Source organism: Pogona vitticeps, chromosome 5 (genome assembly GCF_051106095.1).
Source record: "Pogona vitticeps strain Pit_001003342236 chromosome 5, PviZW2.1, whole genome shotgun sequence".
NCBI classification, from domain to species: domain Eukaryota; kingdom Metazoa; phylum Chordata; class Lepidosauria; order Squamata; family Agamidae; genus Pogona; species Pogona vitticeps.
Window position 1 is genome coordinate 61,254,906 of NC_135787.1, and position 13,620 is coordinate 61,268,525.

Consider the following 13,620-nt stretch of genomic DNA (forward strand, 5'->3'; position numbering starts at 1 on the left):
ACCTGGGGGCTATTTTGAAACCGGCGATCAGCTATTTTAAAACTGTCGCTTTGCGATGCTCAGTTCCCGAAGCAGGGAACCGAGCATCGCAAAGGGAAATTCCCCCATAGGGAACATCGCAAAGCAATCGCAAAAAATGCATCGCAAAACAATTTCATCGCTAAATGGAGCGATCACTATGTGAGGCACCACTGTATCGGGATGCTCCATTCAAATCCACAGTAAAAGATACCGGAACAACTAAACACAGCACCATTCTGTGGACAAGCCCTCAGTATTACATTAGACCATAAGGATTGCTCCATCTGCTAGGAGCTATTTCACATATTACCCAACTGTTGGGACCATTGGTTATTGCCCTGGTCAAAAAAATCAGGGATTGCAGCAAATAGGAAAGTAAGGCACAGAGGTAGATTTAGTCCCCTTCCCATCCTATCTGATCTCATCAGGTTCCTCCATGTGTCAAGCTAAGGGCCTAAAGAGTAGAAAAAATCTGTATATTCATTAGCTGTTTTTTGTTGTTGTTGTTAGTATCCTTGAGAGTTCGGTAATTTAGTCATCGGATTTGTAAGATTAAATCCTATTTTGGATTATTCCTATGTGGTATGCAACATGGGGTAGACACACTCTGGCTCTACAGAGTTCAAAAAGAAGGCCCAAATGTACTTCTATCCTGCATAATGGAAAAAATTAGAAGTAGGCCAAAGATCAATGTATGTGCTAAGCTTTCCATCTCTTCCCAAAGAATAATTATCTGGGCCTGTTATCCTAGGTGATAATGAAATAGTTAACATGTTGTCCTGCAACAATATAACTGCTAATGTATTTTTAAAAACCCCACACATACAGTACTTGGAAATATCCATTATCAGTAACAGCCAGGATTGAGAGGTTTATATCCACTTTACTTGTGGTTTCCAAGTTGTGCTCTGGTTCTGCACTGTGTGATAATTCATCAACCCACAAGTACTTTTTCAAAATGACAACATGATGTTCATATCCCACTTGAAGCCCCCCGCCCCCGAATGCCAAAACATTATGAAAACAATACAATCATTGCTGGTACATGAATATATAATAACTTCAGAAATAAAATATAGTGGCAGAAGCAAATGGAATAGATAACTATGTAAACAGACAAACAGATATAAAATGTTAAGTTACAAACGAATTATCTGTGCTATAAATACAGTGAGTATCATTGGTATCATTTCAATCCAGATTGTTACCCAAGCAGAAAAAGTACATTAGCCAGATCCAAGCACCATAACATTTCATTTACAGAAGTAGGGGAGGACCTGAGCATGAGCTACTGAGATCAGCAGGGATTCTAATGCACTGGACTTTGGCTGGATTTATATTTGTTGCTTTCGGATCAGGCAACAACTACCGCTTCCTCCTGTCTCTGTTCCTAGAATTGGCACCATTACTATTCTGGAAAAGGATACTGCTCACCCCTCACCTTTTAAATGCAAACATGCACCAATTTTTTTAAACATTCCTGTTTGAAAGTTTTATACCGGAATTATTATTATTTTTAAATCCCACAAACACAGACAAAGCATTGATTTAAAAACTTATCTCTATATATTTATTATCAATCCACAGGATAGTTTTGATTGCTACATAAAATTCATTAAAAGCTATTTCACCTTTACAAATCGTAAAAAAAAAAGAGAGAAAAGAAAATGTGCCACAAAGATGTAATAGTTGCTGACAACCAAGACACTGAATTGTAAAATTATAAATCTGCTGTAGAAAAGATAAAAAACCTGAAACAATTATATTCACTTTAGAATTTTTACTTTGAATAAAATATTCCACTGTATAAAAAATAAAAAAGCTTACTCTGGTTAGAATTAGAGTATTTTTTTTCCTTTAGGACCTGGGAATTTGCATAATATATCTGTAATAGATTTTCTTCTGTTGTACCACACAGCTTTCAAGCATAGCAGATTAGACACGTGTAAGACAAGCACTCTTCAAAACAATCTGTGAAATGTACATGGGATGATTTTTACCTCCCTGTTTAATTCACTTCTCCACAGTCCAAGGCCCCCCAGCAGCCAGAAGAGCCCTGACAAAGAACTATGCACGAAGAAGGGCTTTAAAGTGTGCCATTATTTAGAGCAAGATAATGAAAGGCCTTTTTTGCAAGTGCTTTTTTTAATAAGGTGCAAAAGCAGACAGCAAATTGCTAGTACTGCACTATGTACATATTCACAATACATTCTCGGGGAAAAAATTCAGCTAGTTCACATTTTCTCTTCCATTCCAAGGTGTTCAGTTCCATGATGGCCTTGACTGCAAGAAGTGCAAGGTCTCCACTTGGGGCCCGTTGGTCCTCTTGACAAAGCTCTAAAACGCATCACTGTGGCCTTCTTTCCTTGGGCTGCAACCTTCAAACTCCCAACTTGCTTCATGTCTATATTCTGGAGTCCTGAGTTTAAAATGCTCCAGTGCTGGAGGTTGGACATAGTTATGCTTTGCATTATCAAGGCTTTTTCCTCAAATTTTTATTTTTTAAATGTACATTAGAGGAGCTCCTCAAAGCCACAATGCGTGATTTGCCAAGAACAGATCAGTTCATGGCTTAGCTGCTCTTCACTCTTGACTGAGTAATATCTGATGTTTTCTTGATGACACTTGCCCGGTTCTCATGATCTGGTGGCCTGCTGCTGTAACTGGTGGAAGGCGAAGACACTATCTGTTGAAGAGGGATCTCTGCAAAAGAAGGCCATGAGCTGTTGTAAGGCAGAGGGCAGCTTTCTTCTTTGATGGTGACCTGCAGGTCAGGTTTGTTAGAAGTCACAAAAGTAGCCATACCAGGAAGGGGGTAAGAGGCATTCCTTGTCCCCAGGTTGCTATAGTACTGTTTTCCGCCAATGTTTTCCTTTTGCCATTGAACATGACTCTGAAGGGAAGAGAGAGCCAGGATGATCAGTTTTGCTAAAGTTGTATGTATATGCTACAGTCACATTCCCTATGATCATGAAAACCCTCTGTTGCAAAAGAGGCAGTATAACCATGTCTACAAAACGGCTGTTGTCCTAGAAGTAAGGGTGGGAAAAAACAAAGAAAAAGGAACTTCTAAGTGCACTGTATAGGACAAGGCACTACCTGCGTATTTTGTTCCATAGACAGGGAGCTTTTCCCATATGTGTAACCTTAGCCTTTCACTTGTACTCTATTTTTCCATGTATAAGACAATACTTTTGTCTAAAATCTTTAGACTAAAAATTGAGGGTCTTCTCATATATGGAAGAAAGTTGAGGAGGGAACAAAATGGCACATACCTTGCCTCTGCAAACAGGCTGCCTCCAAACGCAAGGCTTATCTTCCTCCAATCACAAGCCTTATGTAACTGATGTCAGCTGATGCTGTATAAACCAATTGGAACACACTTTGTTGGAGGTGGAGCCTGTAGGCAGTGCTCAGATTCAACAGGGACTCGTAATGTCTGAGTGTTCTGAGCCCAGAGGCTGAATACTCGAAGTTAAGTTTTCTTAATTTTGGGTTAGAAGGGGGGGCATCATATACACAGGGCATCTTATAGATGGAAAAATACTGTATATCTCTCCTGGGTTCCAATTTTGACTCTCGCTAGAGTGTATTAAAAGAACTGTATAGACATTTCCCCCTCCACACACACACCCTTGAATGTGGAGAAAAACAAATATGCCAAAGTATTTGTGGAACTTTGAAGACTAACACATTTTATTTGGGATATTCTTTCATGCACAGAAATAGGACAGTGCTTGTTGGCAACATTGGTACACATATCAGCTTGGGTCTTCTGCTCTCTGTATAATCAATGGTCCCACCCACAATTTCTTGCATTCAGATCTTCTGGCTTTCCCAGTTGTGCGTCATGAAATAAGGCTGGTGCACATGTCAGTGTGAAAGATAGGCCTAAAAGACATAGTCCTCTACCACACACACCATGCACTTGGTATATTTATAGAGAAATGGGAAGTCAACACAGCCTTACAGAGACAATACATTCCAAATCAAACCTTGTGGATACATATATGAATTAGAGAAGTGGTTCTCAGCTGCCGCCCTTTCAGATGTTTTTGACTTCAACTCCCAGAAAGTCAATGGCTAAGGATTCAGAGAGTTGGGAGTCCAAAACACATAGAGGATGAAAGTGTGAAAACCAACTGCATTACAGCACTGTTCAGTAATTTCGATAAAGGATTTTTGCATTCCAGTATAAACACTGAAAACTGCACTGGACACCAGAAGGCATATATCTTTAAGTCTGAGTATGTTCCAATCACGTGTCAAGCATGAGAGAGAGGGGTTAGTATCACACTGCCTGTGAACTAGACATGGAGAAGAGCAGCTGGTGGGGTGGGGAGAGGCAGGCAGACACCCCCCCATCTTATAATTTGTTCCCTCTTGCATTTTAAATAATTGTTCCGACCAAAACCCTGCTATACACATCATAACTTAAGAGTTAAAACCATGCAACTGTCTCTAGTGTGGCATAACTCTTTTGAATAAATGGGAACAGAAAATAGCTGGCTGGAATTTACAAACAAAGCACCATCTGTAGTTACAGAAAATAGCCCTGATTTAAAAATAAAAATCACCAACAAGGACTGCAGTGAAAAATCCTTTATCTCCTGAATTTTCTCTTCTCATACAACCCATGAGTAAGGCTGCACAAAAATACTTGTAATCTCACAGGTATCACATGTGTAAGAAGCTTTTCATCATGGTTAGCAGAACTTCCTGCCATTGTGTTTAACCACATATGAACTCAGGAAATCCAAAATTGTGAGTGCATGACCAAGATATGACAAAACAAACAAGATGTAACTAATACACACTTCCAGTGTAACTTTAAAAAATGCTGAGTATTTTATTGATTCATTCATGTAACCAAAATATATATTTAATTGGTTTCTCAGTAAGATTTACTATGAGTTTTCACAGGACACAGAAGTTAATAATATCATTATAATATGGACTGATTTACATTTGGACTTTGGAAGTAATAAGTTAACAGTAACTTAGTAACTTGCACTAAGTTGCTGAGGGATGGATATAAAAAGGACATGACATAATTTAGAAGAAATGTAAAATGTTGGAGCAACATTATTTTACCAGTGTAACAAGCAATGCTTTCTAGTAATTTCTAATGTTCCCCTCAAAGAGCATTTTCAGGTCTCTCAAGGATATTCTGACAGGAATTTTTTATCCTAACACTCTTCACCTACTTCCTGTCCCTTCAAGTACAAAGTAATTTTAAAACTAGTCATACAGTGAATAATATAAGTTACTTTTAGATCACTGTAATAGGTAATTATAATATAGTACTTTTTAAGCAGGATAATGAGTAGCAGGAGCAAATTAACTTTCAAAATATTCTTATCTATGTTTCACCTAAATTGCAGTAACACTATGGCCAGAATCCAGTTGTTTAGTTGAGACAGGCAAAAAAGGTGGCATTAAAATTAATTAAATAAATAGTCATGCAATCAACATCAACTTCAGCAGCAAGTTGCCTCTAAATTACAAGTTACTGTTTGTATTCCTTGCTGCATGCCAGTCACATGAGTTGGTATGCGACAAAGGATACAAGTGGCAACCCATTAATTAGTGACAAGTTGCTGTTGCAATTTATGCAAATGTACTTAAACCAGCATAATTAACCAATAGGCTTCTGGTCTGTGACTGCTAAAGTTATGAGGGTAAGTAAACCAAGGTGGAAAATATGTACTGCAGACTACCTTGCCCTGACCACAGGATAATCCTGGTACAGATATTTATCAATATCCGTGGCTGTTCATTGAGATAGGTGATTATCTGTACTAGGAATCCTACATGAGGAGACAGGCTTAACATCTCCTGAGTGGCACAACAAGACCTGGGCAGCATGATGCAGGAGCTGGAGAGGATATCACCACCAAGTTTCAATAGTAGTACTTGGAGAAGCGTTTCCCTTGCACTGAACTCCTCCTGACCCTTTCACAGTGATGCAGGGACAAACTTTTAAGTTGCAGGAACTTATCTTGACAGTCCTCTGTTCAAGAAGAGTTCAAAACTGCAGTCAACATTTCTTCCCCATTTCCCTGAAAATGAGACCTAACCTGAAAATAAGCCCTCGTTTGATTTTTCAGGATGCTCGCAATATAAGCCCTACCTGCAAAATAAGACCCAGTTAAGTGAAGCCCCGCCCTCCACCATTGTGCAGCCACCAGAAGATGACATGACTGTATTTGAATAAATGTAGATGGTTGTACATGAAAAAAAAATAAGCCCTAATGCACTTTTGGAGCAAAATTTAATATAAGACCCTGTCTTATTTTCGGGGAAACACGGTAGCAGTTTCTCCACCAGGATCAAATCCTTTGTAAAGCGAAAGTGCCTTAATTATCTGTTTAAAACCAAGACACTCCAAAATACCCAGTGCAATGACAGGAATTACTGACAACAGTACAGTGTTATTTGGAAAATTTATTTCTCCTTCTAGTGAATGAAGATTGCAGCTAAGCTCAGAAGGATCAGTGGAAACTGAAGAAGGTAGCAGATGATATAATCACTGCCTGCTAACCAAAATGTCTCAGTATATCAACACTTTAAGCCTTTCTTATTGTTGTTGTTTCGGCTTATACATCACTCCATAGCACTAAAACACTCTCTGGGCAGCTTACAACATTAATTATGCAAACAAGACTTTGTCCCCCAGCAAACTGGGCATCCTAGTACTGCACTGCGCTTCCAGCAACTCTAGACAGCTCTGCTGCTGATCTGCCACACCAACCAACCTGGGACAGAAGTATCTTGGCTGACTTGAGAGCAAGTCTAGCATTGCTAGGGTGTTGTGCTTATTATTTAAAAACTACTCCCATGTGAACGGAGCTCCAGAAGAGTTGCAGAATACATCGATTCCACTTCTCTAATGGAAAAGTAGCTGCTGCTAAAACTAGAACAATGTTCCTGTGGACAGTTCTGTGTACAAGAGATATCTCAGAAATGAAACATGAATGAGCCTTGTCATAGCCCTATTTTTAGCATTGCTTTCTTGGTTGAGCGTCATTCAGCTGAAACAAAACTGTTACAACCGTTGGCTGAAAGTCACTATTTACTTCTTTACATACTACACATACAGGTCAACCAAGACTGCAAATGTCTGACCAACCTTATAACATTTTTTTCAGTGGTCATGCTGTGAAAGAGATATTTTGGGATAGAAATCTTAGTATTTTTGAGTAATTTAACCTGCCCTGACCTCTTGCTGTTTCCTTGTATAATGTGAGCACTGCAGATAATGTGACACACTTTGCCCCCACTTCCGAAGGCCACGTGTAGGGTCGAGGCTGTGGCTGCAATGCATCTCACCCCAGATGGCGGGGGAAAAGAAAATGGGGAAAAAGGCGGGCAATTGCTGCTTTTGAAAACCCCTGGGAGCATGGACTTTTCCTATCAAACAAGGTACAGCCTTTACAAAAAAATTTTTAACATCCAGTCTGTAGTAGTGTGAGATGAAGGTGGATGGATTGGACCATGTGGCCACCAGACAGATGATGGAAATGTGCATGTCACGCTGAAATGCGGTGGAGGTAGCCATGGCACAAGCCATAGCTCTTGTGGAGCGGGCCTTAATGGTGTCAGGAGGCTCTTTCCCTGTGAGCTCATAAGCTAGGGAAATGGGTTGAACTATCTATTGAGACAAGGTCTGCGATGATGCTGGAGAGCCTTTATGAGGCCCATGAAAACAAATGAAGAGCTGAGGAGATGCCCTGAAAGTTTTTGTTCTGTCTATGTAGAATGCAAGTGCACGACAAACGTCTAAAGTGTGGAGCATATGCTCAAGATCAGAAGTGGGTGAAGGAAAGAGAGACAGTAAGATGACAGGTTGATTCAAATGAAAATCGGATACTACTTTAGGGAGGAATGAGACATCTGGATAAAGTGTGATTTTGTTAGGATGGAATTGTATGTATGGAGAGCCAGATCTGAGAGCAGAAAGCTCACTTGCTCGATGAGCTGAGGTGATGCCTACCAAGAGTCTTCAATGAAAGAAAGTTTGAAGTTAGTGGAAGTCATGGGTTCAAATGGTGGTTTGGTGAGAGCATTCAGAACAGTTTGGAGACCACTGAGAAAGTGGAGGTCACTGTGGAGGGCAAATATTGTGAAGTCCTTTTAAAAATCTTTTCAAGGTTGGATGAGAGAAAGATTTTGCTGATTCCGCATCTGGTAGTTGATGAGCTATAATTGCAGTGATATTGAGAGTGGCTTGAGAAAGTACCAGGTTGAAAAAGTGTAAAAGATGTAAAAGGTGTAAAAGATAATTAAGCAATGTATCTAGAGAATTTGGGGCGGCCGAAAGATTTTTAAAGGCAGCTTAGGTAGAGAAACACTTCCATTTATAATTATAAAGAATTTGTGTGGATGGCTTTCTAACTTTACTAATGATGGCTGCTATGGGGGAAGAATCCTCCATGCTGTAAGTTTGAGGAACATTAGGTCTGGGTGATAAATCTTGCCGTCGTCCTGAGAAAGCAGGTTCGGGATGTTGGGGAGGCGGAGAAAATTGGTCGACATTGACTTGAGCTGTGTAAGCCATGGTTGTTGAGGCCACCAAGGGGCGATCAGAATTGCATCGGCATGGAATTGGCGAGTTCTGGTTATGGTTCCTTGGATGAGAGGGACTGGGGGAAATAGGTAGAGAAGATGATTTCCCCAATCAATCATGAAGGCGTCCCCGATTGAATCTGTGCCAATCCAGGCATGAGAGCTGCATTGACTGCACTGTTTGCTGTTGCAAAGATGTTGATGAGTGGTTCTCCCCAATCGTGGCAAATCTGAGTGAAGATGGAGTTACTGAGTGTCCATTTGTGATTTGATACTGTGAGACAACTGAAGTGGTCCGCTAAAATGTTGTCTTCTGTGGCAATGTGAACCGTGATTGGAAATACATGGTGGAGGTAGCACCATTCCAAAAGACGAACTGCCAGAAACAGGAGTGAAAGGGAGTGCGTACCGCCTTCTTGTTCACATAGTACATAGCTGTTGTGTTGTCTGTTGCAAGTTGGACAGCTCAACCTGAGATCAAAGATTGAAAGGCTCTGATAATTGCTAAGAGTTCTTGCTGGCTGATGTGTAACGATTGTTCTTTCTCTGACCACAGGGCATGGATTCTGTGGTCTTGGCAGTGTGCTCCCCATCCGAGAGGACTGGCGTTGGTAGTAACCTGGATAGTGACCTGAAGAGGTGCAAAATGTTGGCCGATGAGGAGGTTCAGGACAAAGGTCCACCAGGTAAGTTGTTGGGCAAGTTCTGGAGTTATCCTGAGACGTTTTGATGGATGGTTGATGAGTGGGTTGAAAAGAGAGAGGTACCATGATTGAAGAGAGCACATTTTGAGTCTGGAATGTTGACTCACAGAAGTAGTGGAGGCCATGAGACCTAGTAGATGTTGAACCTGGTCTGCAGAAGCCAAAGTGTGGGGTTGGAAGTGTCAAACTACTAATTTTAACTTTTTTAGTTGGTCTGCAGGAAGGAAGGCTCAGGCTTTGGTGGAATCGAGGTAGGCACCAATGTATTTGGCTGTTTGTGAAGGTTCAAGATGAGACTTGGAGAAGTTGACTTTGAGACTGAGGCGCTATAAGGTATCAAGAGTGATATGAGTAGTGTCAATAGCAGCTTGGTAAGAGTGGGAGACGATGAGCCAGTTGTCGATGTAAGGGAATATGGTAATTCCCTGTAGACAAAGATATGCTGCAACTGGTGCTATGCATTTCGTAAAAGTTCTCGATGCTGTGGATAAACTGAATGGGAGTGAACAGAATTGGTAGGTTACGACGTTGAAATGGAAATGAAGGTATCTGTGATGTCTTGGATAAATGAAAATGTGGAACTAGGCATCCTTGAGCTCAATGAGAACCAACCAGTCTCCCTGTGAAAGGAGGGAAACAGTGTCCAGTGTGATCATTCGAAATTGTTTGGGTTGGATGAATTTATTTAGGTGTCTAAGATCAAGAATAGGACGGAATCCTCCGTCTTCCTTGGGTACTGTAAAATAACATGAGTAGAAACAGTTATGAAGGTCCTCCATTGGGACAGGAGTGATAGCATGTTTGCGTACAAGAAGGGAAACTTCTTCCAGGGCTGAAGAGTAGGAGGTATATTTAATTTGACCAAGAGGGGGTATATGGTGGAATTCTATATAATAGCCATGTTCGACTATAGATAGGACCCAATGGTCATTAGTGATGAGAGTCCAACATTGGAGAAAAGGGTATAGACGAGTTTGGGTAAATGTTGGATGTGTAAGGGCCAAATTTAGAAACTCATGGGTATTGCTTACCCCTCCTTTGATTGCGTCAAAAGGGTTGTCAACGTTGATATTGGGCTTGAGCTCGAAAGGGTAGAGTGGTGGAAGTAGTCTGGTTCGGAAATGGTTGTTCAGTCATCAGAGGTTTGTAAGACTTATACTGTTGCTTATATGTTTGATAAGGCTGTTGGACGAATTGTCTGCACCACTGAGGTCTTTGGACTCGATAAGTTTGTTGAGTTGAATAAGAGCAAGCAGTTTTCCTGATTTTATTGAAATTATCCATGACCTCATCTGTCTTTTGGCTGAAAAGGCCAGCACCATCAAATGGTGAATCTTCAATCGAGATCTGGTATCATCAGAGATCTGAGCCAAGCATGGCGTCGAAGCGCAATTGATGTGGCAGTGGCTTTGGAAGCAGCATCAGCAGTGTGACGGGATGCGATTCTTTGTTGTTTAGCAAGCGTAGAAGATTCTGTATGGATGTTAAGAGCTTCCATTTTAAATGCTTCAGGGACCGTCTGAAGAATAGGGAGAACCTTATTCTATAATTGATGGTGGTATGAGCCCATCGCTGCTTGATAATTTGCTAGTATATTCAGGAAAGAGGTGAAGGAGTAGAGTTGTCTCCCAAGAATGTCTAGTTTTCAACCTTTCCTGTTTGTTGGGGTGACTGATGATTTGTTCCGAGCCCTGGACAGGTTTGAGTCCACAGTAATAGAATTGGAGTAGGGTGCTTTGTTAGGAAAGATGTGTCAGTATGGTGTGTTTTATAATGATTCTCCACTCTCCTTGAAATTTGTAGGGATGAAGGAGGCTTGTCCCAGGACTCCTTGGCCAAATCTAGCATACCAGGGATGAAGGCAAGGCTAAGCGGGGGTGTTTTATCCTGATTTATATAATCGAAGACCAAATCCTGCTTGGGTGGTGGTGGTTCTTCAATGTCAAGTTCCAGGGATTTGGCCATCCTCATAACGAGTTGGGAATAGGAGGTGAAATCCTCGGATGGAGAAGGAGGGTGGTTGTCAGCCACATCCAATCCAGGGGCGGGTATGTTAGATGGACATTCTTGAGATACTGGAGTGAGAAACTTGATCTGTTGAAGATGAAGTGGAGGGAGAGGCAGGTTGGTGAGGTATGACTGCTTGCGATCTGCCAGGATCAGAGGGAGGAGGAGGCCCTTTGTAAGTAGTGGTGGCTTGAACTGAGGGCCGATGATGTTGTGATACCAATGGTGGTATGGGCTCATGTCAAGATTGTTTTGATGTTGAATGTTCTGGTTGTTTTGATGTCGAATGTTCTGGTAAGGTGTCATGACGTTTACGAGATGGTTTTGAAGAAGCGATTTATTCAGAAGGCAGAGCGTGTGAAGGTTTATGATGTCCGTGTCGAAATGGAGATGGGGATGCCAAAGGAGAATGTCATGCCTGGTACGGTATTGTGTAGCGCACCCTCTTAGACTTGTCGTAGGGGACCTGTTTTGGTATGTCCTCTTGCATATATGCGTCACATGATGGGTAATATGGAACTCCGTAGTCTCCTCGTTTGTGATACCGAGGTTGGTAGTGGTATCAAGGGATTTTGTAATGGTAACGAGGTGGCTCTTGATAATAGATGACTTCTCCATATCAAGGATCATAAGGTGGAGAGAGGTGTCTCCGCTTAGATGTGTGTTTTCTGGGAGATTGTCAGGGAGAATCAGAATCAGAAAGTAGTATCAGTATCACCTGTCCTGATGATGCAGGACTAGAATGGGCAGAGGCTTGGATGGAGTGATCATTAGCTGTAGAAAGGCCAATAGTGGGAGCAGGGCTACTCACTGATATGGAAGCCTGCACAGGAGGTATAGAGTGGTCATCTCTCGGTAAAGGAGAATCATGAGTGTCCCTGGATGATTCTTCCAAGATTGGAGAAGGAAGTGAAGGAGGAGGTTGCTCCATGAGTAGGGTCTTGGAGAGGTGTTTTTTTTTTTTTTAGATTTTTTGGGTTTGCTCTTTTCCCTTCTTCTTTTAGGAGAGCTTTTAGCCTGGGAAACAGAGACTTTTGACGTCAATACCAACTTCAGTCTTGATGTCGATTTGGATTTTTCCTTTTGCCCTGGTGATGGTGGCGTCGGGCTCAACATTGATTTGGATGGCCCACAGCGTGAAACCGGTGATGAGGTAGGTTCCATCGATGTGGATGGAGGGTAAAGAGATTTCTCTCAGAGATGAGATCTAAGTCCCTGAAGCCAATGTTTGAAGGCTGGTTTAGTGAGCCTCTTGCACGCAGAACAAGATTATGTCTGGTGCTCTTCACCCAAACAGAAAAGACAGCGATCATGTCTGTCTGATTGCGGGATCTTATTAATGCAGAGTACACACCGCTTGAATGGCGTTGGAGAGGCCATAAAAGGGGAAAGGTGGCAGAGGGGGGTAGGTTGGAGAGTGAAGGAGTGAACAAAAATGGATAAAACTCAATGGGTAAAAGAAAAATAACTCATGGGAGAATGTTGAATTCAAAATGGAAAGGTAGATGAGAAAAAAGGGTAAGGTACAGAGTACCGATTTGAAAGAAGTTGCTCTAGCAGTCGGATATAGGTCTAACCTACGTGGCGGCTAAAAGGAACTCAGAGGACCTTGGGCAGGCGAAGCATGCGCTCCATGGGGGAACTTCCTACTAATCACATATTTTTAAGCTCTAGAAACTTCCGAGACCTCCTGCGCAGGCGCAGAACAACCCATTTGTGTGCATTCACAGAGGCCACGAAGAAGATCAATCTGTTTTTTCTTACCTGTGCATTTTCTTCATCACTTGGGATGCTGTCTGTAGTTTCACTTTCTGCAGAACAAAATGATAAATAAAAAACGTGATTAATCCAGACATGTGAAGTAGAATGGTATAACCTCTGTGGCCCCTGACCAAGGCTACCAGTGGCAATTGGGAGGAAGGAACTACACATGTGTGCACATCTGTGTGCATGTACCGTCTCTCCTCATGTACAAATCACAGGCACAGCAAAGTCTTAAATCTCTCCCCAGCTATTTGAGATATAGTGGTCACTGGTGTGTGTGAGCTGAATGTCTCCCCCATCTCCTAGTTATCTTAACAAGAATCCTGTTTAAAAACATCAATATGTGAAGCCAAAGAACAGAATCCCACTGATCAGCAGGGCTGTGAAGAAAAATGGATGAATATTCTCCAGATGCAGGGGCTTCATGGAGAGTACAGGCTATGAATGCCAGTGTAAAATCTTACTTCCCCATAATCAATTAGAAATATAGGGGTTTTTGGATTGATTTATTATTATTATTATTATTATTTGGGTAGTTATGGTTCCTCTTCTCCAA

The 13,620-nt window shown here is 41.5% G+C and overlaps 1 protein-coding gene across 5 annotated transcripts in view; it reads right to left on the minus strand.

The window, feature by feature from the left end:
* Positions 1-1,568: 1,568 nt before the first annotated feature.
* The window catches only part of IRF2 (interferon regulatory factor 2), a 45,326-nt gene continuing 33,274 nt past the window's right edge, over positions 1,569-13,620 (minus strand). For all 5 annotated transcript variants that reach the window (XM_020802738.3, XM_078393905.1, XM_020802759.3 and 2 more), the window contains exons 9-10: positions 13,065-13,111; positions 1,569-2,914 (exon numbers count right to left, since the gene is read on the minus strand). In XM_020802738.3, the coding sequence (XP_020658397.1) occupies positions 2,594-2,914; positions 13,065-13,111 (368 nt within the window). In that variant the 3' untranslated portion in view covers positions 1,569-2,593. The remainder of the gene's footprint in view (positions 2,915-13,064; positions 13,112-13,620) is intronic.